This window comes from Macaca fascicularis, chromosome 13, assembly GCF_037993035.2.
Source record: "Macaca fascicularis isolate 582-1 chromosome 13, T2T-MFA8v1.1".
Lineage (NCBI taxonomy): Eukaryota > Metazoa > Chordata > Mammalia > Primates > Cercopithecidae > Macaca > Macaca fascicularis.
Window position 1 is genome coordinate 9,791,395 of NC_088387.1, and position 25,476 is coordinate 9,816,870.

The 25,476-nt window shown below is 46.6% G+C and overlaps 1 protein-coding gene and 1 long non-coding RNA gene across 6 annotated transcripts in view; both read right to left on the minus strand.

Moving 5' to 3' along the window:
• Positions 1-326: 326 nt before the first annotated feature.
• FHL2 (four and a half LIM domains 2) overlaps positions 327-25,476 on the minus strand; it is a 76,879-nt gene continuing 51,729 nt past the window's right edge. For 4 of the 5 annotated variants that reach the window (XM_005575182.3, XM_045368681.2, XM_005575180.5 and 1 more), the window contains 4 exons: positions 13,274-13,448; positions 7,047-7,216; positions 2,781-2,967; positions 327-935 (listed from right to left, as the gene is read on the minus strand). In XM_005575182.3, the coding sequence (XP_005575239.3) occupies positions 784-935; positions 2,781-2,967; positions 7,047-7,216; positions 13,274-13,448 (684 nt within the window). In that variant the 3' untranslated portion in view covers positions 327-783. The remainder of the gene's footprint in view (positions 936-2,780; positions 2,968-7,046; positions 7,217-13,273; positions 13,449-25,476) is intronic. The other variant, XM_065526721.1, reaches the window with a different exon arrangement.
• LOC141408314 (uncharacterized) lies at positions 20,395-24,310 on the minus strand. The gene is made up of 2 exons (XR_012422009.1): positions 24,177-24,310; positions 20,395-21,412 (listed from the first exon to the last, which is right to left on the minus strand). It is a non-coding gene; the product is annotated as an uncharacterized lncRNA (long non-coding RNA).

The following is a 25,476-nucleotide window of genomic DNA, read 5'->3' on the forward strand; positions in this document are numbered from 1 at the left end:
GAGAATCGCTTGAACCCGGGAGGCGGAGGTTGCAGTGAGCCGAGATTGTGCCATCGCACTTTAGCCTAGGTAACAGAGTGAGACTCTGTCTCAAAAAAAAAAAAAAAAAAAAAATTGGGAGAGAAGGTAGCAAGGAAGAGGTGCCTGGTGTTGACTGAAGCTTCCTTTAAATAAAGGGTGTGATGTGATGCTATTCCAGTTGGCAATGCCCCAGGCCATTGGAACTGCACTTCATACAGTGACCATCGGACCATGCAATGACGTGTTACTTAGACTCAGTGCCTCAACCTTTAATCATGATTTCACACACTGTGCCTGGCAAAAGATTTTGTTCTGAATAACTTTATTGCAAGTCACATAATCTTGGTTTAGACTTGACACAACAGGAAGTTACAGAGCTGTAAATACCAATTGGTCATTACCTTACTGAGTTTAGAAAACTTTCAAGTTCGTGGCATACATTAATTGCACTTAAATAGGCAGTGAGAGAAAGATTTATAAAGACATCATTCAAAAGGATTTTTACATTTGGGTGTGCCTTACTCGATTACAAAAATTTCAAACCATCTTCCCACCTAGGGCCTAGGGCGAGTTTTCTCTTTCCCTGGGACTGAACTAGCACAAAGCACTAAAGGGTTGAAGCAAACGTGAGTATCACTGAAAAGCACTAGAAGAAAGTCTCGATGTGGCTGGAAGAAACCAGAAGGCAAGATTGCCTGGGTGAGAAAGAAAACATAAAAATCTGTGTGTGAGATCACAAGCAGCAACTTCTCCATGTTGACTTCAGATGTCTTTCCCACAGTCGGGGCACAGGATATCGTCCCTCTCTGTGAGGAAGCCACGCCCCACCAGTGAGAGGGAGCACTTCTTACAGTTAAAGCAGTCGTTATGCCACTGCCGTTCCTCAAAGGAGATGTATTTTGTGCCGCCAAGTCCTGTTAACAGAGAGAAAATAATAGCGGATGAAGAAAATTAGAATCAGGCAACTGGGACTGAAGAAGGAATTGTGGTTTGATCCATTTCAAAGTTTGGATTGTGTAATATGGATAGTGTGAACTTCTAGTGAATGGGTGCTGGGAATCCATGTATAAATCAGATTCTATGCACAGCCTGGAGGATCTCGTGAATATCAGAAGAGAGATAGAAACTGGTTCCAAAACAATGTGATAAGTGCATCAAAGAATGCTGACTATATTTGTTATGTGTTTTCCCACAAAATGAAACTCTGTGAGAACAGGAAGCAGATTTCTCTTATGCCTTCACTAGGTGCCTCATGTTGCCTGGTGCTCAAATTTTTATGATTTAATGATTGAAGCACCAAAGGGAGTGTAGAAGAGGAAAAAGTTAATCCTCCCTGGGGTGGCCAGGAAAAGCCTCACAGGTAAAGTGCGATGTGGGTAGGAATGAGGGGAGAGGGATATTGTTGCAGCAGAAAGATCCTGAGAAAGCTGCAGACAGATAGAATGGAATCAAATATTTAAGGTACATTGGTCCCTGATTATAATACAGTTGGTTTTACCTAGTGTTTTTTCTCAGTGCTACAATAACCGCAATTCACATTCATATCTAACGTTTTACATTTGGAAGTGCTTTTATATAGATTGTATCACTTTATAAAGCTTAATGTTATAAACATTTACCTCAACAGAAGTTACTGCTGAAAACAGCATTAAAGATGAATATGTTTGGCAAAAGATTGCATTTTCCCCCTAAATGATTCCAAGGGAAATGTGGTGCATAAAGGACCAGAAACAGACATTTTAACATAGGTAAACTGTAAATACTATGCTTTTCTTCATATTTTAATTTCACATGGAAATGTAATGAGCTCTGCATTATACGTGAGAGAACTGTTTTAGTGACCTGGGAAGGTGATTTAGCTCAGTTAGGTGAACTTCGTTCTAGGCCTGAGGGAAAAGAAAGTCAAGGACAAGCACACAGGGGGTGTATAGATGTGTTTCTGTAATGACACTGAAAAGCCACATAGGAAAGCCAGGCCACCAGGTACTCCATGTGTCTGCCACCTTCCTCTGATAGGGAAGAACCACTCCACTGAATGCAGTGGGATTGAAAATCCCACATCATAAAACTTCTCCTGTGTTATTATAGAAGACACACTTTTCTCTCCCCACCCAGTCACTAATTTGTGTAGTGATATGTGGTGACCATCTAAAGGACTTTAGTGTGAAGTCATCTGTTCTCCACACTGAATTTCTCCAGCCTGCTTAATAGTCTAGTCCAGAAGCCTGGTCTGCCGGCCAGCCAGATTTTGGGCTCTCACTTTGCCAGATCATTTGGGGGAATACAATATGAAAAACTCCTTAGAATGTACCCTCTGCCCTCATATAGCTGTGGCCTTGTGGCAGAAATTTCCCACTAAGATGCTTTGGAGTACAACCGTCCCCCTAAGATGCTAGGGGACACTTCTAAGAAAACAGTACAGCTGCTAAGCCTGAAAAGGCCAGTTTTTATTGTGCTTATGTGGTGTTACAGGCTCACAGGCTGCAGTTTTAGAGATAATCCAACCCAAAGCAGAAACTAAACCAGAGCACAGGCCATACGGTTGTGATCCGGTGGGCTGCAGAGGAAGTAATCATTACTTGCTGAAGCATAGCCAGTGCACCAAGGAGAGGAAAGCAGATAGGCAGAAAAGTCTGCTGTGTTCAGAGCCTTAGGGAGGTCTGGGAAGTTTAGGGATATAGACAGGGTCACATGCTAAAATGCTAGGCCTTGTTCAAGCTTCCAATCCCTCTTCGAAGTGGGGACCCCGGGACACTCACCGCTGATGGGGTTGGTACACCCAGCACACTTCTTGGCATACAAGTCACAGAAGCAGTTCAGGCAGTAGGCAAAGTCATCGCGAGCCGTGAAGCGCTGCCCAGACAGCTGCTTCCTGCAGGCGGTGCACACAAAGCACTCCTTGTGCCAGGGCTGCTCCCGGTAAGTGACCCCTCCCGTGGTGATGGGCTGCAGGGATGAGTGGGAGAGTTAGTGTGGTCTCTCTGCTTGCAAGACATCTTCAGTCTCACTACTGCCACTGGACAATGCAAGATCCTCATTCAGAAAACGTCCAGTTTGTTAAACATCACCATGAAGCTGCTTTACAAACCTCACAGTCACTTGTTACCCTCGCCACACGCTTTCATTCCAGTGTCTTAGGCCCTGGCTTTCCCATTAGTGAAACTGGAGCTTGGGGGTTGCCCTCAGCCCTTCCCAGGGATGCTGGAGATCTAAGGCACAGGGCACCTCAGTGGCGTTGCCACCTTCGCGAGCAGGGAAGCAGCACAGTGGAGGGGTCGGGATTGAAGACAGCATCAAGGAGACGTGGGCTTGAATCCTAATCCTACTCCTTACCAGACCTGTGGCTGGGAGCAGGTCATAATAAAGATCTCTGCACCTCAGTTTTCTCATCCAGGAAGTGAGGGTGATGATGTTAAATAGGCAAGTTGATGGGGAGTCCTTACTTAGAAGCCTGGCAGGGCCGGTGGCTCATGCCTGTAATCTCAGGACTTTGGGAGGCCGAGGCAGGTGGATCACTTGAGGTCAGGAGTTCAAGACCAGCCTGGCCAACATGGCGAAACCCCATCTCTACTAAAAATACAAAACATTAGCTGGGTGTGGTGGTGCACCTGTAATCCCAGCTACTCAGGAGGCTGAGGCAGGAGAATCGCTTGAACCCTGGAGACGAAGGTTGCGGTGAGCCAAGATCATGCCACTGCACTCCAGCCTGGGCAACAGAGTAAGACTCTGTCTCAAAAACAAAACAAAAACCCTGGCAAGTGGTAACCTCTCCAATGCCACTCACGAGCCTGTCTCTCCAGCCACTTATGGTGAAAGAAGGAAAAGGCTTAAAGGACAGCTGGGACTGGCACCTGCTGATGCCACAAGAAGATATGGGCATCTTGGAAGTTTTGGGAAAAATCAGCCAGATGCCTTCATTCTCACCCGTCTTGTGGTCTTAGAACATCTGTGAGGTGAAGCTGCAAAGCCACACAAGGTGGAACGGCCATCAGTACCTCAATTTTACCTGGTATTTTTCTCCAAATGTTGCATCTCACATTCTGTTTAAAAATGCGTGCGTGGTGGAGCTGAGTAAGCTATCAAAGGAGTGTAGGTGGCCTCAGCTTGGCAAACGAAGGCCATGGAAGATGGAGTGCAAGCACCTCACAATCACGCTTTTTTGCTTTTTATTTTTTGAACATTTCAGTATCATCCAGTAATTCCTTTGGTCTTTACATAAAGCTTGTGAAGTAAGAAAGATACTAATTTTATGGGTGAGTAAACTGAGACTCAGAGAAATTAAAAAGTGACTTGCTGAAGAATTCATAGCTGGTTAATGACAAAGCAGGAGCTAGAATTCCAGACTCCCTTCTATCTTGTATTCTTTTCATTAAACCATGAATCATAAAGCATCTTCCTATAACCCACCCCACCGCACAACAGAATGAACACAAAACACGCTTGGTTGCAACGCATCCATATGCATCAGTAGCCTGTGTGTGTAAGACGTCTCCTCTGCCTGCAACATACGTCCTCAGTCCTCCCTCACTCCGGATTCCATGCTTCCCACCCACATCAGCTAACTCGATGCCTCTCAGCATAGCATGATTTTCTCAGAGACTCCCTCCCTAAACGCCACCCTGGCCCCCGACTCCTCAGATGAGTTGAGGTCCCTCCATTCCACACTCTGCCTTTCTCCTCCACAGCACACTGCTTAGTAACGACTGACGGGTTTGACACTGGAGTGTACTTCCAGCTAGACTGCAGTTAAGTGTCTGCATCTTGTCCAGCATCGGATCCCCAGTGCCTGAGAGGGCCAAGTTCATGTCGAGGAATGGATGCTTCTGGCGTGAAGGTTTTTGTGTGTATTTAACGAACATGCACACAAAAGGCATGCATCCCAGAAGGATGTGTTGCTTTCATTTCCGCAAATGAATAAAGCACACACTGGAAAGATGACAGAGGAAGAGCAATTCAGATGAACTTCTGTTAGGTCTTGATGAGAAAAACAAACCAAAATGAAAATAAAAAGGGGAGAGAACAGGGAAGAGAGTTCCTAAAATAAAAGCAAGAATGAGACCTCAATCTAAGAATAAAGAAAAAAACAGGAGTTCGTGACCAGTCTGGCCAACAAGGTGAGACACCATCTCTACTAAAAAACACACACACACACACACACAAAAATTAGGTGGGTGTGGTGGTGGCGCCTGCCTGTAATCCCAGCTACTCAGGAGCCTGAGTAGCTACTCAGGAGCCTGAGGCAGGAGAATCGCTTGAACCCGGAAGGCAAAGGTTGCAGTGAGTTGAGATCATGCCACTGTACTACAGCGCAGGTGACAGAGTGAAACTGTCTCAAAAAAAAAAAGCATAAATGGAGAGGAAATTAAGAGAAATAAAATCTAAAATAACAGTAAAGAACAAAAGGGGCTGGGTGCAGTGGAGGCGGAGGCAGATCGATCACCTGAGGTCAGGAGTTCCGAGATCAGCCTGGCCCACATGTTGAAACCCCGTGTTTTCTAAAAATACAAAAAAGTCGGCCAGGCATGGTGACGTTTGCCTGTAATCCCATCTACTTGGAAGGCTGAGGCAAAAGAAATCGCTTGAACTGGAGAGGCAGAAGCTGCAATGAGCCAAGATCGTGCCACCGTACTCCAGCCTGGGTGACAGTGTGAGATTCTGTCTCCAAAAAAAAAAAAAAAAATGGAAACGAGAGAAAGGCTGAATGGAAATTGGTAAGAATACTCAGCACTTAGAAAAGGTGCAGGCAAGGGGGACATTCTTGCCCAGGCCAGCCAGGTACAGGTAGAGGCACTGGGATGTTTCTCCATGGCCAAGAGGCAAGGGTAGAGGCCCCAAGGGCAACACAGCAGAAGCTGGGTAAGCAGGGTCAATGAGAGGTTGAGAGCAAACAGAACCTGCAATGAGTTCCACAGCTGGCATTGCCCAGGGCGAGTGAGCCGTGGGAGGGTGCCACTCAACAGGCTGATGCAAAGCCTAACAGCACAGAGACGCTGGAAGCTACGGCATAATCAGAGTTGCGTGTGTGTGAGAGTCAGAGGGCACAGCAGAAAACCAAGTTCTACCCTGACGGGCACAGGTCGGGGGGCAACTGGGCAGAGAGTTGGCTTCCTACAGATAGGCAGTTCCCTTTCTTTCTTTAACCCTAACAGAGCCATGACTGGAACAGATCGAGTAGTTAAGTTTATTTATTGTTATTTTTTTAATTTTTTGAGATGGAGTCTTGCTCTGTCACCCAGGCTGGAGTGCAGTGGTGTGATCTTGGCTCACTACAACCTCCACCTCCCAGGTTCAAGCAATTCTCCTGCCTCAGCCTCCCGAGTAGCTGGGATTACAGGGGTGCACCACCATGCCCAGCTAAGCTGTGTATTTTTAGTAGAGATGGAGTTTCACCATGTTGCCCAGGCTGGTCTTGAACTCCTGACCTAAGGTAATCCACCAGCCTTGGCCTCCCACAGGTGATCCACTAGCCTTGGCCTCCCACAGTGCTGGGATTACAGGCATGAGCCTCCTTGCCTGGCCAGAGTAGATACATTTGATAAATGATCTGTCCCATATCCACGGGGGCAGACTTTTCTCCTTTACTTTTCTTCTCACATCCCGTCTCTCTCTTCTCCCTGCTCCCTCCCTTCCTCTCCCCCTCTTCCTTCCATCTTTCTCTCCCTCTCAAGTTTGCAGTTGTTTTCTTGGTTTATTCATGGAGAGAAGCTGAACAAGACAGCTTTGGGATAGTGGCTCCCCTTCCCTCTACCATCAGGTCATCGACATAAGAATATATTTAGAATGGTCTAGAAGAAGGCAGGGTTAAGCGATTTGATCACAGGAGCTCAACAGCGTTGATGTTTTTGAAAGAAGGATGGGCGCCCAGACCCAATGGATAAAGCTCGGCATGTAAGGCAGGACAGGCACAGCTCCCACGCCATTCCAGTATCACAGGTATCCTTGTTTTTGGAAAGAGAACTGACAGACATGGACCGTGGAGGCAAACCGGCCAGGATGTGCAAGGGCCAAGGGGGAATCTGAAATACCTTTTTGCACTGAACGCACTGCATGGCATGTTGTTTCTCATAGCAGGGCACACAGAAATTCTGATTGTCTTTGGGGATGAAACTCTTGGTTCCAATTGGCTGCTGGCAGCGGTGGCAGATGAAGCAGGTCTCATGCCAGCTGCTGCCCTTGTACTCCATCTTGCGGGTACCTGTCATCAGGGTCAAGAGGAACACAGCAGAGTTATGCTTAGAGGGGCGTGGAGTCCCAGCAATTGCCTTCAGAGCTTGCCACCCTCTAGTTTTATGACCAGAGCAAGTCACTTCAGCTCTTGAAGGCTCACCTCTAAATGGAGGTAATTCCTATTTTGTGCAGGGCATGGACTTTGTCTTTTGGTTCACTACTGTACACCCAGCTCCTAGAACAACACGTGTACATTTTAGGTACTTAACATTTATTTATTGAAAACCGTGGTTAGGAATGTTAAATCTAAAAAAAGTTAAGTCTGCCTCAGCAATGCAAAGTATAAAGGGAAGTGTGGCATAGCTCCGATTAATTTCTATGGAGCATGACTTTTGGAGTCTAGGGACTGTATTCACCTACTGCACACCTAATAAAGAACGCCCTGTCTGGTTCGCAGCAGGATGGAAATGGCTGGAGTGTGAATGAACCTGGAACCTCTAACCTGATTCAGTGAGCAGCCTCTACAACACTCACTTTACATACTGGCTGTTGAACCAAGTTGTGATGTATGTTGGTAATTTTATGCACTGTGCTAAGTGCTATAATTAAAACCTACATGTAGTTTTTTTTATTTTCGAGACAGGGTCTCGCTCTGTCACCCAGGCTGGAGTGCAGTGGTATGATCCTGGCTCCCTGCAGCCTTGAACATCTGGGCTCCAGGGAAATTCCTGCCTCAACCTGAGGAGCTGGAACTACAGATGCACACCACCATGCCTGGCTGAAATCTTCATGTGTTACTTGTACCTCCCATTTAGTAATTGCCTAAACCCGTGCCATCCATTGTCTTTTGAGTAACTATTAGCATTTGATACATTTCTACCATTTCTCCAAGTGAACTGAGGAGCTCTAGAGAACTGAAACACTTACGGGTCACCCCTGCCACCACCAAGCTGGACTCACTGCAAATGCTCGGTGTTTGTTGACTGACCTTTTTTTCATTTTTGTTTACCAGAAAGAAGTGTATCTATTTATAGTAAGAGATGATTCCAGATAGGCATGTAAACAAGTACCCTTCGTGTAAAGCAAATGTAAAGAAAGATCTGGGGAAATGAGTATCAGGGACAAAGAAACAGGAAAGTGTTGGAAGTGCCCGGACTAGCTGAGGGGCCTGGCCCCTGTGTGAGGACCAAATCCAGACTGCTGCCTGCTTTTCAAATGAAGTTTTATTGGAATGCAGCCACACCCATTCATTTACTTCCATGGTTTCCATCCGCTTTCATGCTAGATGGCAGAGTAGTGTGCAACTGTGTGCAGTTGTGCAGAGTTGTTGTGTAGTTGTGGTAGTTGAGTAGTTGTGACAGAGACTGTATGGTTCACAAAGCCCCAAATAGTTATCTGGTTTTTGAAGGAAAAATGTTGTCAATCCCTGGGGACTGCGGCATGAGGGTCACATACATGTGACTTCTACTAGCGGTCAGGGAATGATGGGGAATCAAGCCGACGGGGGGACTGCCCGCGCCAGACCAGGTGTAAGCAGCTGCAGTAACACAGGTGGCTTATAGGAGTCTATAGACTAGTTCGTAGCTCTCAGCCCCAAAATCTCATGGTCCCAAGGACAAAGCTAGGGGTTTTATTTTAGCTGGCTAGAAAGCTGGTCAGGAAATGTCTGTCCTCCAGTAATTAGGAATGTGCTGAGAATTATCACATGATTGTTATTTAGGATCATTTTCTCAGCTTCCTGTCCTTCCAAGACCAGACATTTGAGATTATATAAAATAAGCGGGGTGTGTGGTGGGGGGCAATGTGTGAGAGGGAATTTGGGTTGATGACACGCAGTGATCTTAAAATTGAAAACTAAACTGTACAATCAATGGAATTTGATTGTGGGGTGATGAATCCTAAAACGAACATTACGTGAAGCAATGGAAATTCAAGTAAAAATAGTGGAAGGACTTTGATACACACTTCACAAAGATATTCTTCCACCTCCATGCATACTTTTGTCACTTGCTCTTTGGATCTCTGACCTTCATTCTGATCAAGCAGCCCAGAAGCCAAAGGATTTTGCCAATGAATATGGGGCAATTATGACTCTCGTGACATTCTTGGCGAGTTCTGAAATAAGTCTTATCAGATAACACCAGTTCGAGGGCAACTCTACGTGCAGGGAATGCACGGGGCACCTGGAGCCTCAGGGAGGTGGCGCGTGCACATCTCAGGCAAGGTGGCAGCCTTGGCCGCAGGCCTGCGTGGTCATATGCAGCAACGCCGGCAGGTGGCAGGGGCGTTCCTTCTCCGCACTGAATCGCACACTCTGAACCGAGTCTCCCGCAGACCGAAGCGCAGTCTTAAGGAAGGGATGTCTTAATCGGATTCAAATAGTCAAATTAGGCTGGCTGCGGTGCCTCAGCCCTGTAATCCGAGCACTTTGGGAGGCTAAGGCGGGAGATCTCTTGGGCCCAGGAGTTGGCGACCAGCCTGGGCAACATAGGGAGTCCCTATCTCTACCAAAAAACATAAAAAAACAACAAATTAAGCTGGGTGTGGTGGTGTGTGCCTGAGGTCCCAGGTACGTAGGAGGCTGAGGTGGGAGGATCATTCGAGCCCGAGAGGTCAGGGCCATAGTGAGCAGTGATCGTACCACCGCTCTCCCACCTGAGCGAAAGAGCGAGATCTTGTCTCAAAAAAAAAAAAAAAGGCAAATGAGGAGCCAGAAATTTGGTTGCAGGGTTGGAGACACTATCGCTACTGGAGTCTGCGCATGCGCAGAGGCTGTGGTGCATCTGTAAGCAACGTCTGCTAATAGGGGCGCGAGAGCTGGTAAACCCCAGCACTGGGGTTTCTGATGGTACTCCAGTTTCCTGATTAGTCATCAGGACACTGACTTGTGTAGGGGTGTGGCGCTGGCGGGTTGAGTTTTTTCACTCGTCCTCTAAATGTAAATTCACTGCAAAAGCTGTGTGCACTGACGCTGTAACCCATATTCATCTTAAATGGGTTCGAACACTTTTAAAAATCAAACCCAGGCAGGCAAGTGCTTTGATTCAGCGTTTTGTTGGTGGTGGTTTGTTTGTTTTGCATACACCAGGATTCTTCTAGACACCCTGCTTTTGGTGCTCAGTCCATTTCTTCTGGCGGAGGCACCTGTAAAATGGGGATGAAGCCATCCAACCCAGGGGACACTGAAGATTAAATGGGATTCGGTAAAGCAGCAGTGTCCGACCCCTCTGTGTGTGCTTAGGGGCCAGTAGCTGTGGCTGTGTTGCTATTATTACTACACAGCATTTCTTACCACAGAGCCTGAATTCCAGCTTCCCTCATTCCTTAGTAGAAGAGACTGCTGGCCAGTTAATTCTCAGATACTCAGTATGGGTTACCCCTCACTGAACATTGGGCTTTTACTTCTTATCTGATCATGTTTTTCCTTTCTTTCCCTCCCCAGTAAACACCACAAGAAAGAGAAGGTGTGATGGTTAATTTTATGTGTCAGTGTGGCTGGGCTCTGGTACCCAGTTGTTTGGTCAAAAAAACAGGTTTATTTGTTGCAGTGAAGGCGTTTTTTAGATGTGATTAACGTCTAAGTCAGTAAGCTTTGAGTGCAGCACATTACCCACGTATCAGGGCCAGGCTTCATCTAATCAGTGGTAGGCCTTAGAAGCAAAGACTAAGGTTTCCCTAAGGGCAACTCATTCTTCTCAAGACTGCAATAGACACACCCTGGCTGAGTTTCCAGCCTGCTGCCCTATGGAATTCAAACGCTCCCATTTGGAACTGCAGTATCATCTCTTCCCTGAGCCTCCAGCCTGCTGGGCTGTTCTACAGATTCCAGACTTACCGCCTCCACAATCTCATGAGCCAATCCCTTGAAATAAATCCTTCTCTCTCTCTCTCTCTCATTTTTTTCTCTCTCTCTCTCATCTTTCTCTCTCTCTCTCTCTCTCATCTTTTTCTCTCTCTCTCTCTCTCATCTTTCTCTCTCTCTCATCTTTCTCTCTCTCATCTCTGTCTCTCATCTCTCTCTCATCTTTCTCTCTCTGTCTCTCATCTTTCTCTCATCTTTCTCTCTCTCTCTCTCCCCCCATATATACGTATCTATGTGTATATATTTCTGCAATTGATTCTGTTTCTCTGGAGAACCTAACAAACACAGAAAGTCAAGACAGGTGAAAAATTCAAAATCCGGGAAATATGCATATTTTTTATGTCATGGTTGGTGCTAACAGTTAAAGTCTTAAATAGCCCCTAGACTCCCCAGTGGAAGCTTCCTTGGGCCCTTGTTCAGGAAACTAGTAAGGGTTTAATTTGTTTTTCAATTCATGTTGTGGTTCTTGTTGTTACTGAGAGTGCTGTGTCTCTGCAGTGACTCCCTGTGGGGCAGGACACAGGTCAGCCTGGCTTTCTACAGGCTTCGGTTCTCATTCGCAGTGTCGCACAGCACTGGGGCCCGAGTTTCCAGCCTCTGCAGGACCCATGTGATCTTGGACAAGGCCTTCCTGCCTGGAGCTGCCTCATCTAAAGTCACCATGTAGCCCCGCCACCTGTCTTCCCTTACAGCTGCCAACAGGGCTGGGGTTGTGTCAGCCTGGGCATTTTTCTTCCCTGTCATAGTGTGTCACAGTTGTTTTTAAGTTGTATTAACCAGAGAAATGTAGTAGCAGTAAGAAACCATCTTACTGAAGGTCAAATAACCTCCTTGCCTTTTTAAAAATGATGATTCCTTATCCTACATGTCTTTTTTTTTTTTTTCCTCCAAGATGGAGTCTCACTCTGTCACCCAGGTTGGAATGCAGTGGCACAATCTCAGCTCCCTGCAACCTCATCCACCTCCCGGGTTCATGCAATTTTCCTGCCTCAGCCTCCCGAGTAGCTGGGACTACAGGTGCACATTGCCATGTCCAGCTAATTTTTGTATTTTTAGTAGAGATGGGATTTCACCATGCTGGCCTGGCTGGTCTCAAACTCCTGACCTCATGATCCGCCCTCCTTAGCCTTGCAAAGTGCTGGAATTACAGGGGTGAGCCACCAGACCTGGCATCCTACATATCTTTTAAAACTATTTCCTATATGTCAGTCTCTTCAGTATTTCTTTATTATCAAAAACAAAGCAAACCAACACGATGAAACCTTGTCTCTACTAAAAGTACAAAAATTAGCTGGGTGTGGTGGCACACACCTGTAGTCTCAGCCACTTAGGAGGCTATGGCAGAAGAATCTCTTGAACCTGGGAGGCAGACGTTGCAGTGAGTCAAGATTGCACCACTGAACCATGTTGGCCAGGCTGATCTCAAACTCCTGACCTCAAGTGATCCACCCACCTCAGCCTCCCAAAGTACTGGGATTACAGGCATGAGCCACGATGCCCAACTTCTTTCTGTATTTTGAAATTCCATATCTTTTTGTCCCCTTTGCTTTTCAAAATAAAAGATTCTGCCCTCCCACATAAAAGACAAAACAAAAAAACAAATAACTCCCCCCCGCCACACACACACACACACACACACACACCCCATGAGGGACACAGTCCTATCAACACACAAGGCACCTTTATTGCCGTCCTCAGCACCTGGCCCAGTTGCAGCTGTGCCCTTTTTGACTGTCCATCTAGAACACCAACCCTACAAGGGCAGAGGACCAGGTGCACCTCGGCTCACACCCCATGGATGCTCGGCTTGAGCCCAGTGCCTGGCACGCAAGAGCACCATGCACACTTGGTGAAATAACTGAATGAGTACACATTCAGCAGGTAGAAGCGAAGAAAAGAGAGACCATCTATGGTGGTGGGAAAGTGGGGGCTGATGCAGGAGATGTATTTTTAAGGGGAATGCCCACCATTCACTTACTCTTAACAATTCGAATGCATAACACTGCCCCATGTGCATAGGAAAAAGATCCCGTTACTGCCCATGATAGAACCCGTTATGTGCCTGCTTTGTAAGGACTCTAAATACTCCTCTGTAATTCAAGGTAAAAATGGAAAGTCAACACGAGTGTCTGGAACCAAGTCAATGTGAACAGGGGGTCAGAGGAACGTGCACAAGGCCTGAAGCTAGACTGGCTCACGCATGAGAAAGGTGTGTCTCCTGACCTGGCATGATGGTCTTCTTGCATTCCTGGCACTTGGACGAGTACTCATTGGAATAGCAGTCTGTACAGAGCAGCTGGTCCTCCTTGGCAGCAAAGGGCTTGTCCACCAGTGAGTTTCTGCACTGCGAGCAGTGGAAACAGGCTTCATGCCAGTGCCGGTCCTTGTAGGACAAGTCCTGTGGAGCCAGACCACACGAGACAGTCAGAGGCAGGATAGGAGGGCTTGGACCCCACAGCATTGGGGCCCCTTGCAAATCTGCAGGGCAAACAAGGAATGAAGGTGGGTCGAGGCACCCTGGTGCACCCACATTCATGCCCCAGGACCACCTAACTGCTGAAATCAATGAGGACTAGGCTGCTTTTCTCTTGCTGCATTTTGGAGCAACAGGTTAGACAGATGTGCATGTATGCACGTGTCTGTGTGTGAGAGATGCTTCTCGAAAACAAAGGGATTTCCCTTAGGTATTGCCTGCAAGAAAGAGAAACAGAAAACATGAACACCTATCAATTCGTCTCACACCACATCCGGTGACAGAGAAACAGACTGCAGGAGGTCCTTGCCCGAGGGAGCCCTGCCCAACTCAGATGACCGTGATCACCGGTGTGGCAGAGAGGCTCTGGGTGTCGGGATGTTCACCAGAAGGAGGCCCAAGGACTGACGGGTGGGAAAGAGTCAGGACAGACTGCTTGTGTGGGTGCTACCTGTGTGGGTGGCAGTGAGCTGGGGGAGGAGGGGAATTTCAGGCAGAGAAAGGGCACAGACACAGAAGATCTGGGGACGGGGAGCACGTCAGATTGCAGGGACCACAGGCCGGGGGCGAGGTGGGAGGGCCCCCCGGCCTGGCTGGACCGGAACATATGGCTGCCTTTTTGCCTTTTATGTCTGCGTAGAGATTCCGTTGATCCTGAAGGCAGTGGCGAGCTGCTTTTCAACAGGAGAGTGAAGTGCTCAGACTGGGGGACAGGTAAGGGTGTGGGAGTGGAAGGGGGTGAGGGTGAGAGAAGTGAGACAAAAACTGGGCACACATGGGAGAGGCCCTGGGAAGACAGATGTATGCTTTTGAGTAAAAGATGAGAGACAGAAAGGAGCCCTGCAGAAAACTCGACTCCACACTTGGCTTCATCTTGCCTGAGAAATAAGAGAACCTTCCACATTTGCCTTTTAAAAATGACATACGGCATGTTTAGAGTGCCAATAAAACATTAAAATAACAATCTATTTATGCCCAGCTTCATCTTAGAAAGAATATGTTTCTATCGCTGTCTTTGTGTTTCCAGCTGTGACCTCAAATCATCATCCATTTATTCATGAGGCAGAAACAGAATATTAGTCTCTGCACGGTTTCCTGGGCCAGCTTCCGGTTGGTAAGTATCCTGAACAGGGCGCAGGAGGGCTGTTCTCGCGATGGCCCTGAAGAAGAGCCTGCCCACGGTGTCTCTGTTACTGAAACCGAAGTCGAAGCTGGAGTTATGCTGAGTGTAGGATGTGAAAACATGGATCTTAGCCTTGATTAGAAAGTCCTGAAACACCAACTAACTCGGAACCAAAACCAGAACAAACAGTTCTCTTTTGCTGAAGTATCTGTGTGTGTGTGTGTGTGTTTTCCTGGAACCTGGAACCAAACTAAAGTTATTTGATTTGGTGATCTCTTTGCGCATTTTGTTTTAGTTCAAGGAATTTTAAAAATGTGAACGCTGAGACACTTGGAAGACAGTCATGACTATGGCCTTTGTGAGGGGCGACCTCGTGTGCTGTCCCTGTTGGAAGTTTACTTCCTAGAACATCTGGGAATAGGATTATTGCTGATGCAAGATAATAACGTGTGAAGGAGAGGTAGGGCACAGTGGCTCACACCTACAATCCCAGCTCTCTGGGAGGCAGAGGTGGGTGGATCACCTGAGGTCAGGAGTTCAAGACCAACCTGGCCAACATGGTGAAACCCTATCTCCACTAAAAATACAAAAATTAGCCGGGTGTGGTGGTGCGTGCCTGTAGTCCCAGCTACTTGGGAAGCTGAGACAGGAGAGTCGCTTGAACCTGGGAGTCGGAGATTGCACAGCCTGGGTGATAGAGGGAGACTCTGTCTCAAAAAAAAAAAGGAATGAAGGTGAGACGAGCATAGAGTGCTCTCAAAGCGGGACTAAATGCCCTGGTTTCTGTGGGATTAGTTCTCAGCTGAGCCCACCACCCCTGAGTATCGTGGGTCCCCTGGGGTAGGCACTGCCTCTCACGGGGACTCCAGGGCAGCTTGCTCAAATGTCCAAGTCCTCTCCATCCTTGAGAACCCAAACTGGGTATACACTGGGAGTTGAGGGCAGAGGGCTGCCCTGTCTCTTGTATTTTTAGCTTAAAGTATTTTCAGAAATCTGAGGGGAAAATCACCTGTGTTTTATGGGTTATTTTGACAAATGAAATAGAGGACAAACTGCTTTGATTTGAGTTAATGTCTACACATGTGAACTCATGATAAACAGCAAAGCCCACAATCCACATGGACATCATCATCATTCAGGAAGAGGCATGTTCTCCATTCTTTCCACGCACACGCCCCAGCTTCAAAAAGACATCTGAAACACTAGTGATGACCGTCATTACCCCATCTGCGGGCTCCAGGCACGGCACAGCCCTGCAAGGTAAATGTTATTACTGAAGGTCAGAGAAGTTCCGTAACTTGCCCAGTCACATACCTGGCACGGAGCTAAGCCAAGCTTTGAGCTCAAGTCCTCCTGATGCAAAAGTTATTTCCACTGAACCAGCCCAGGCAAAATCCTGGTCAGGTCTGTGTTACTCTTTGCTTTCAAAGCAGATAGCCTTGAGGAGATGTGTGTGTGTGTCCATTAAAAAAAATCCAGAAACGACCAAATTCTCGCAACTTTCTAGAACGTATTTTGTACCTAAATGAATGTGGCTCAGCATTGCCTTTGTTTAGACTTTGAATAAAATTGAACAAACCATTAGAAGCCCTATCCACCCAAAACAGTAATCAGCCTAATTTAAGAAGAGATGGAGATTTTATTCATGTTATCACTGTTAGAATGCTGATTGTGGAAGAAATGCATTACGAATAAATTTTGTATGGAAAACAGCATGGCACCTCCTCAAAATATTAAAAGTAGAATTACCATATGATTCAGCAGTTGTACTTTTGGATATATACCCAAAAGAATTGAAAGTAAGGTCTCAAAGACACATTTGTACATCCACCCTCATTGAAGAATTATTCACCATAACCAAAGGTGGGAGCAAGCCAGGCATCTATCAACATGTGCAGGGGTGAACAAAATGTGGTCTGTGCATACAATGGAATTTTATTCCTTTATTAGAAAGGAAAGGAATTCTGACTCATGCTACAACATGGATGAATCTTGAGGACATGATGCTAAGTGAAATGACAAATCCGTCACAAAAGGACAAATACTGCGTGATCTCACGCATGTGGGATACTTAGGGAAGTCACATTCATGGAGACAGAAAGTAGAAGAGTGGTTGCCAGGGGCTGGGATGAGAGGGGAATGGGAGTGAGAATGGGTCCTATAACCCATTCATTCCTGAGGTTGCAATTTTTTGAATTTTTACAATCAGACCTTGGCGATGATCTTGAGCAGTAGGATGTTTGTAACTCCCACATGCTTAGCGTTCCACTAATGGAATACTAGGCATAAATGGGTTTGATGGGGGCAGTATTTCAGATTTTCAAGAAGCAAAAGCTCTGGGGATTGGTTGCACAGCAATCTGAATGCACTTACTACTGAACAGTACACTTAACAGTGGTTAAGGTAAGTGTAATGTTCTGTGTATTTTGCCACAATTAAAAGAATAAAAAAGTAAGTTTTGGCTGGGCGAGGTGGCTCATGCCTGTAATCCCAGCACTTGGAGGCTGAGGTGGGTGGATCAGCTGAGATCATGAGTTAGAGACCAGCCTGGCCACCATGGTGAAACCCCATCTCTACTAAACATACAAAAATTAGCCAGGCGTGGTGGTGCCTGTCTGTAATCCCAGATAGGAGGCTGAGACAGGAGAACCTTGAACCTGGGAGGTGGAGGGTGGAGGTTGCAGTGAGCCAAGATTGTGCCATTGCACTCCAGCCTCGGCAACAAGAGTGAAACTGTCCCAAAAAGAAAGAAAGTAAGTTTTGATTGTTATGTAGTAGGTGAAAAACACCTTTTCAGAAGTGACGTCTGTCCCCCTGTGCAGGCGAGCCACCTCTGAGAGGACTGCTTGTTTGGGGACAAGCTGCAGAACGTCTTCCGTGACCCAGGACTCACTGTCTGGATGGGGCAGGCACCGGGGAGACGGGAGGAGATCCCCGGCCTCCCTCTGGGAAGATGGTAACTACCACAGCCCTGCCCAGGGAGGAGGCATTGCGCACAGAGGGGTGGCAAGTTATCAGTGACAAGAGAAGGAAAAGAAATACAATTTCTAGGAAATTTGCCTTTTGGGGCTGACCTTTAAGAAAAACTGAGGGAGAAATCTCCAAAGTCAACATGAGAGCGAAGCCACTAGATGTCACCACAGCCTGCACTCTGGTCATTGAGTCCCCAGATGGAGGAAAGAGCACATCAGCGTCCCTGGACAGACATGGAAAAGCTGGCTAAGACATGCACATGGACCCAAGGCACCGCAGAATTCCACTTTTCCTACAGTTAATATTTATGGCACTTTTAAAAATGCAATAGCTACGGTTTAAGACTGATCCGTTGACAGAGACATGTGACACCTGAAACTGTCCCTCTTAATGTGGATACTATCCTCATGTTACTGGGCTAAGCATCCATGCAAGACTTGAGGACCTTCTGCAGGCGCAGCCTGTCCCCTGCGCCCTGCTCTATCAGATCCCACCTCGCAAGGTGCAGGCTGCATTCTCTCAGGACAACCTGGTCTGCTATATCCCCTAAGAACCATCTCGCCTTGGCTCCTGCCAGAAGCTGCCCTTTCCCTTCAGGCTGGTGTAGAGTGGTTGAGGCATGCAGAGATCCAGGTTTTGTCCTAAGAAACAGAAGACAGAGTGCCTTCCAGAAAGTGCCTCTTCCTGCCCAGGGCCGCATTATCTCGACATCATTCCCTGGGGCCGTCTGCACTCAGCTCCCAGTGTTTCTCTCAGCCTACCTCTATGAATTGCACACATATGCATTCCTGAGTGAATCTGCATGCAGCAGTTCCTAATTCTAAAACCTTCTACAGGAAACTCTTTTCCCTTAAGATAAATATTAACCTGTGCTCTTAAGTTTTGTGATGTACAATAACTAAAAATACTCCATCAACAAGCTTGCATCACTGTCGTTGCTGGGTCCTCAGTGGGAACAGAACTGGCCCACCTCCCTGCTGCAGTACACGGCGATGGTCTTCCTGGGCCAGCAATACCTGAACGCCGGCTGCATGCAAGCAGGATGGGAGAGCATGGGGTCCCACAGTCCACATCTCTTGTACCACTGTGGGCCAAGCGTCCGCCCCTCTGGGATCCCAGGAGCCCGCTCGGTTATTTCACCCTAGGGGTTCAATTCAAGGGCCCAAATGCCAGACTGACTAAACTTAAATCCGGGCTCTGCCCTATGTCAGGTACATCACCATGGCCTAGTAACTGAACCTCTCTCACCAGATTTCTGACCTGTACAGCAGGAATAATAGACCCACTACTGGTTGTGACAAGCATGTATAACAGTTGCTGGTGTGTATTGCAGTTGCTCAATGGATGTTAGTATAAGTCATTATTTAGATCACAGCTAATAATGAGAAGAGTTGCCTCAATGTGTCACTTGCTGAACCTACATTTCCTTATGAAGACAGTCCTGTCAATGAGAATATCTGCCATCTTAAAGTTCCATGTTGGTAACTCTGCCACTCTCCTTTGGCAGGTGCTTTTTCATTTCTCAGCCCTTTTAAATCTAAAATTCTTTTTCTCAATTCTTCATACCTATTTTGAGCCATACAATAACTTTATGAAATAAAGTTTTATTCTTATAGATGAACAGATTCAATGTAACGACACCAGTAAGTGTTTTCTCCAACATTCCCACTGCCCTTCCACCTGAAATGATCCAACAGAACTAAACCGTGCTCCTGGTTTTTTACCTGGCACATCAGCCCCTTTGCAAGTTGACCCCAATTCGCTTTCCAACCTGACCCTCTGGTCTGGTCCCCTCCTCCTCATCTCCATACCTTTGACCATGCTCTGTCCCTGGCCTTGGAATATCCTTTCCCTTCTCCCCAAAAGGCCACATCCCACTTGGCTGCAAGTCCCAGCTGAAATCTGTTCTGCAAAGCTTCCTTGGCCAGGGCAATGCTGGCTTCAGGGAAACCATGTGCCATGCCGGCTACCTAGCTTGTATGTCTCTTTCCAAATCCTATTTGGAAACTCGTAGGTAACTAATTATGCCACGGGGTTTCCCTGTCACTCTCTGAATGGGGCGCTTAGTTTGTGTTCTCTTTAGAAGTCTGAGTCAAGTTAATAAATTCATGTCACTGCTTCCTCCTGGACTCGCTTCTTAAGAAAGTTCACAGTAAGGAGGAAGTGAGGAAATACTTTATGGTAAGAGGAAGGTAACTCAATATTGCCAGGTTTGATTTTTTTTAGAGATCTTGGCCAACATGGTATTCTCTGAGTCTCAGCAGGAGGGAAGATTTTAGCCACATGGTTCCCTAGAGCTTAGAGGTAGACTGGAAATTGCCATCAAAAGGCCTAGAAGTGAGACTGTCATTGATTAGACCCAGGTCCCTGAGCCTGTGCTTCCTACCGCACTCTGAATCTTTACCTGTGAAGACCTAGTGCCAAGTGACCCTTTTCTTTTCTTCTATCTGTTCTATCTATCATATATCTGTTTAGAGACAGGGGTCTTGCTATATTGCCCAGGCTGGTCTCAAACTCTTGGCCTTAAGTGATCCTCCTGCCTCAGCCTCCCAAAGTGCTGGGATTACAGGCGTGAGCCACCATGCCCGGCTCAAGTGACTCTTTCCAAACAGAAAAGCTCCAAAACCGATTTTTAGTTTCAGTTATTAGCACCATGCCAGTAGCTTAATTTTGCTATTTCCTTAGTACTCCACTGTGAACAGCAAACATGAGTGTAACAGAGATTGCACTTAGATGCTGAGAGGCAACAGGGTAAGAAATACGGACACCTTGACAGACTTGCTGAAGAACTTTAAGATGGAAATATCCGGTTTTAAATTCCCCTAGAGAGAAATTGAAAACAAAAAGAAAGAAAAAAAGAGTCTTTTATACTTCCCAGAAAAAAATACCAAGGCTAATCTTGTGCTCACAGAAATGTCATACATTGCAGTAAAATGTTGATAAACATGTAAGATTAGGCCCACATACTTCCTTTCTGGTTTTGTATTTTTCCATTTCAGAAACATTCCTAACATGGGCTGTGCCTGTTGCTTGGCTCCAAATGTGTCCTTTTTAAGACTTTAGCTGAGCTTTAGTGGCAAGTGGCCTGGAGGGAGCCCTGGACCCCGCAGCTCATGGACGGTCTGGGTGGCAGGGTCACCAGACTGAAACGGCTGGCTCTCATCCTCCCTCCTTCGCACCCCGTTCCACCAGGGCTGGGACCAGCCATTCTTCAGATCCATACGATTTCACTTCAGAAATGGATTCTCACGTCATTCATGCTCAGCATTATGAAAAGATATTCTATGCTTGAGATCATCAGGTTTCCAACGGTACATTCTTTCAAATCCTTACAAATAAAGATGCGGAAAAATGGACAACAGCAGAAATGACAGCTCTGTGTTGGCAGGTCACAGGTCTCCCTAGACGTTAACTCATTCAATTACCCCGACAGTCCCATGAGCTTGGAACCCCAGTTTATAGACATGGAAATGGAGGCTTATGGGTGGCAGGACTTGTCCCCTTCGTGCAGCTCGTCAAAGGTGGAGCCAGGGAGATTCGGCTCCGGGGTCCAGCCTCGGTGCATGCGATGTCGCTGTTGAGCTCTGTGCACCTCTGCTGCTATGTCTTGCGGCTGAACTTTTGGTTTCACACACTGACAGGTCCTTCTCATGGAATCCATCCAAACAGCTTTGCTCCTGATCCTAGGACCCTCCTTGATTAAATTACCTTCACAAACAGACTTTTCTCTTGTAGGAGGAAATCCAAATAAATACACGTTTTCATTGCTCGTTACAAACTCTTTGGACAAATTCTACATGGAAGAAGATCCAAAAAGGTAATTTTCTCATTGAGAACTTAAAAACCACCCCAACAAATAAAAAAGCACCAGGTTAGCAGGCTGGACCCTGAGAATGTGACTGGAGTAGCTGCTCTTCCCAGAAAAGAGTCCAGAAAGACCAGCGGGGGAGTCCTGTGTCACACCAAGGACAGAAGGATGGGTTTTTCAAACCTGACCTTACACCTTTCTCTAGGCTTGGTCAGAAACCTTCCAAAATATACTAGAGGCATCTAGATTTAACCTGCATGTGTGAAAACCTTCGTCTCCTATTTCAGAGACAGGTGGCTTTCTGCCAAAATACCACTGAACTTTTCTGTCCATTACCAAACATTAACTGAGACTTTTACAGCATGATGGGTAAACCTCTGCCAATTTGATCATCACTTCAATGTTTCCTATTTAATTAACTACAAAAGCTGGAAAGAGAGTTTGTGAAACAACTTGAGCCTCACTTCTGCAATCATGACCATCTAAAGGGGGCCACGAGAAGAGTAGGGGCCTTTGACTGAAGGTCACTTGATAGAGGCCAGGTGGTCACCACCTCTTACTCACAAGGACTGACTACATCTGGCCCGAGAGTCGCGTAGACAGGGTCCTGTCCAAGGTTGCAGGTGGCAGGTGGCATCGCATGATAGGTGAGGACCCTCTGGGTCTGGGCTCAAATTGTACCTCAGATTCTTCCTAATCCCGTTAACCCTGGGCAGGATCCTCATCCTCTCTAGGCCTCAGCGACTACTCCATAAAATGGAATGAAAAAAGTTCTTACTATAGGGTGTTAGGAGGAATTTAGATCATGCAGTTTAGGCATTTACAAGTGCCTGGAACAAGTCATCAGGCGACACACGGTGGTTTCAATGACTACCACTAAAAGCTAAACCCAGAATGCTAGTTTCTGATCTGCAGATCTTTTGTTCTTGTTTATTATTATTTTTTTCTCTTCATAGCACCCTCTATGCACATGGGTGGGTGTGGTAGCCCGTCCGATTTCATGGCATTGCTTGCAAACCCATGGAATATTCAAAATCTAGGTTAGGTGTGTCACCCAGGACTTAAAATCACCAATTTGTTAAATGCACAGTATTAGCAGCCATCTGTGGAACTCCAGCCTATTTTTTATTTTTATTTTTTTAAGATGGAGTCTCACCCTGTCACCCAGGCTGGAGTGCAGTGGCGTGATCTCGGCTTAAGGCAACCTCTGCCTCCCAAGTTCAAAATATTCTCCTGCCTCAGCCTCCCAAGTAGCTGGGATTACAGGTGCACACCAACACACCCAGCTTACTTTTGTATTTTTAGTAGAGACGGGGTTTTGCCATGTTGGCCAAGCTGGTCTCCAGCTCCTGGCCTCAAGTGATCCACCTGCCTCGGCCTCCCAAAGTGCTGGAATTACAGGCATGGGCCACTGTGCTCAGCCCTATTTTTTCTTTAGTTTGTTGAATTTTTGAAGCCCAGAACATAGGTAGATCTCCCAAAAACTCTGTAATCAGTCTACAAAAATATTTTGTTAATAATAACAGGTATCTAAGAAAACATTCAGGAAGGGTGTAATGTCAGAGGATCATAACACTGCCTAGTCTCCACTATTACACTGGCCATACAAATCAATAATCTTTACCCTTTGAGATCACAGCATTTTCCCAGAGTAACTTAATAGAAAAAAAGGTTACAATTCAGTGGCTACATAGAGAGGATGTTCAAACTATAGAACAGGCTCTGAAGTCTTGCCTGTCTCATTGAAGTAGGTCAGGACTCTCAAAATTAGCCTAATTCCTATAGGCATGCCAACATTTAAAATGTACACACATGAACACATCCTTTAGAGAGAAGTAGCTGAGGCCCGTGGTGGCTGTGCTATTTTAAAAGAAGACATTGGCCACCAGACCTAAGAGCGCAGTTCCTCTATCAGGTATCCCCCCGCCTGCCAGGACTGTGGGCTTTACTTCCAGAAAAAAACAGGAACATTTCTTTGCTATCATTGCTTCCACTACAAACCCAACTACCTGCTTATTTTTGAAAGTCAAGAAAATCACGCCTAAAGCATCAGAAGCCCCAAATGCCAAGGTCTCGCTTCAACTCGATGTCTCTTTTTGTTCCAAAATGTAGAAAATCATACAGTGTAACCCCACGTATCTCAAAACATGAATCCGAGTTGAAAAGTTCAGCACAATTCACTCCTGGCTTGACAGCAGCCTGGATGATTTTGGCTGCATTTGGGAGACTCTTGTTTATTCGCTCATAAAACATGCGTGGAAGTGGCCGGGCGCGGTGGCTCAAGCCTGTAATCCCAGCACTTTGGGAGGCCGAGACGGGCGGATCACGAGGTCAGGAGATCGAGACCATTCTGGCTAACACAATGAAACCCCGTCTCCACTAAAAATACAAAAAAATTAGCTGGGCGTGGTGGCGGCGCCTGTAGTCCCAGCTACTTGGGAGGCTGAGGCAGGAGAATGGCGTGAACCCGGGAGGCGGAGCTTGCAGTGAGCTGAGATCCGGCCACTGCACTCCAGCCTGGGCGACAGAGCATGACTCCGTCTCAAAAAAAAAAAAAAAAAAAAAAAAAACATGCGTGGAAGGATGACTGGTTTTAAGGATCTTTCCACTAACTCACCGGAGAAACGGCAAGTGATTTTTGTTTTGTTTTTATTTCAGCCACTGGTCAGGGATGATTAGCCCCAAATATCCAAAATCTGTCCTTGAAAGTGAGAGTTACCCTTTGCCAGATGATATCTGAACCACTCACCTACTTAAGTATTTCTTTTCCAGGTGAAGTTTTATCATTGTATTTTTCTCGGGCCGTCCAGTTCTTCCTCAAACTGGACATTTTTATTGATGTTTCCAAAATGAAAAGCGACAAAGAGAGAGGGTGAAGTGTCTGAAAGGTGTGTGGAAGGGACATGTCACAAAAAGAATAAGGAAGCAGTCAGCAGAAAGGTGGCAGTCTGGAGCTTACCCTGTCCGCTGCTAGAAGAGTGTGAGGGCTTCTATCTACATATTAGAACCATCCTATGAAGCAGACCCCTGGTTCTCCCCAGTTTTGTTTTTGTTTGTTTGTTTGTTTATTGAGACAGAGTCTTACTCTGTCTCCCAGGTTGGAGTGCAGTGGCATGATTCTCAGCTCATTGCAATCTCCACCTCCCAGGTTCAAGTGATTCTCATGCCTCAGCCTCTCAAGTAGCTGGGATTACAGATATGCACCATCACACTCAGCTAGATTTTTGTATTTTCAGTAGAGACAGGGTTTCGCCATGTTGGCCAGGCTGGTCTCCAACTCCAGCCTCAAGTGATTCGCCTGCCTTGGCCTCCCAAAGTGCTGGGATTATAGGCGTCAAGCCTATGTGCCTGGCCTGGTTCTCCCCATTTTATAGATGTGGAGATGTGCACGGAAGGGTCAAGTAACTGACCCAAGGCCATACAGCAAGTGAGACACGGAGCCCGGGCTGGAACTGGGCAGTCTGGTGGCTGAACTCTCATGCTTGGCCTGTTAAATACTGGTACAAGTGACCAGTGGTCTCTGCTGAACCACGCTGTGCCATCCCAGGAGAGCCGTGAACGCATTTCCCCATTGAAAGGAAACAATACAAATCCTGTCCTTCTCTCATTAAAGGAAAAGAGCCCACAATCTTCCAAGGACTTTGTACTTTTATGTGCCCATTTATCCAGGAACCCACTCTGGTTCTCTCATGCACACATTCATTCATCAAATATTGACTGAGCACAGCACCTGCTCCGCGTTACTCACCATGGGGCAAACAGACAAGAGGAAGAGAGCACCGCCCTTAAGAAAGTTACAGTGTTGGTAGGCAGCTGGGTGGTTAGATAAGGGCACTAATAACTAGAACACAGAGAATGTACTCAGAGACACTAAGCACGAAAGTCCTGGCAAGGCCTTCACCCAGTGCTTGTGGGCAGAGATCACATTAGCTAGAGGGAAGAAGCTTCCGAAAGGCTACATGCAGGGTCCACACCTCTCGGAGGGGGCTCAAGAGACAGACTTTAGTGGTGGATCAGGGCTTCAGCACAAATCACAGAGAAGCCCGTGT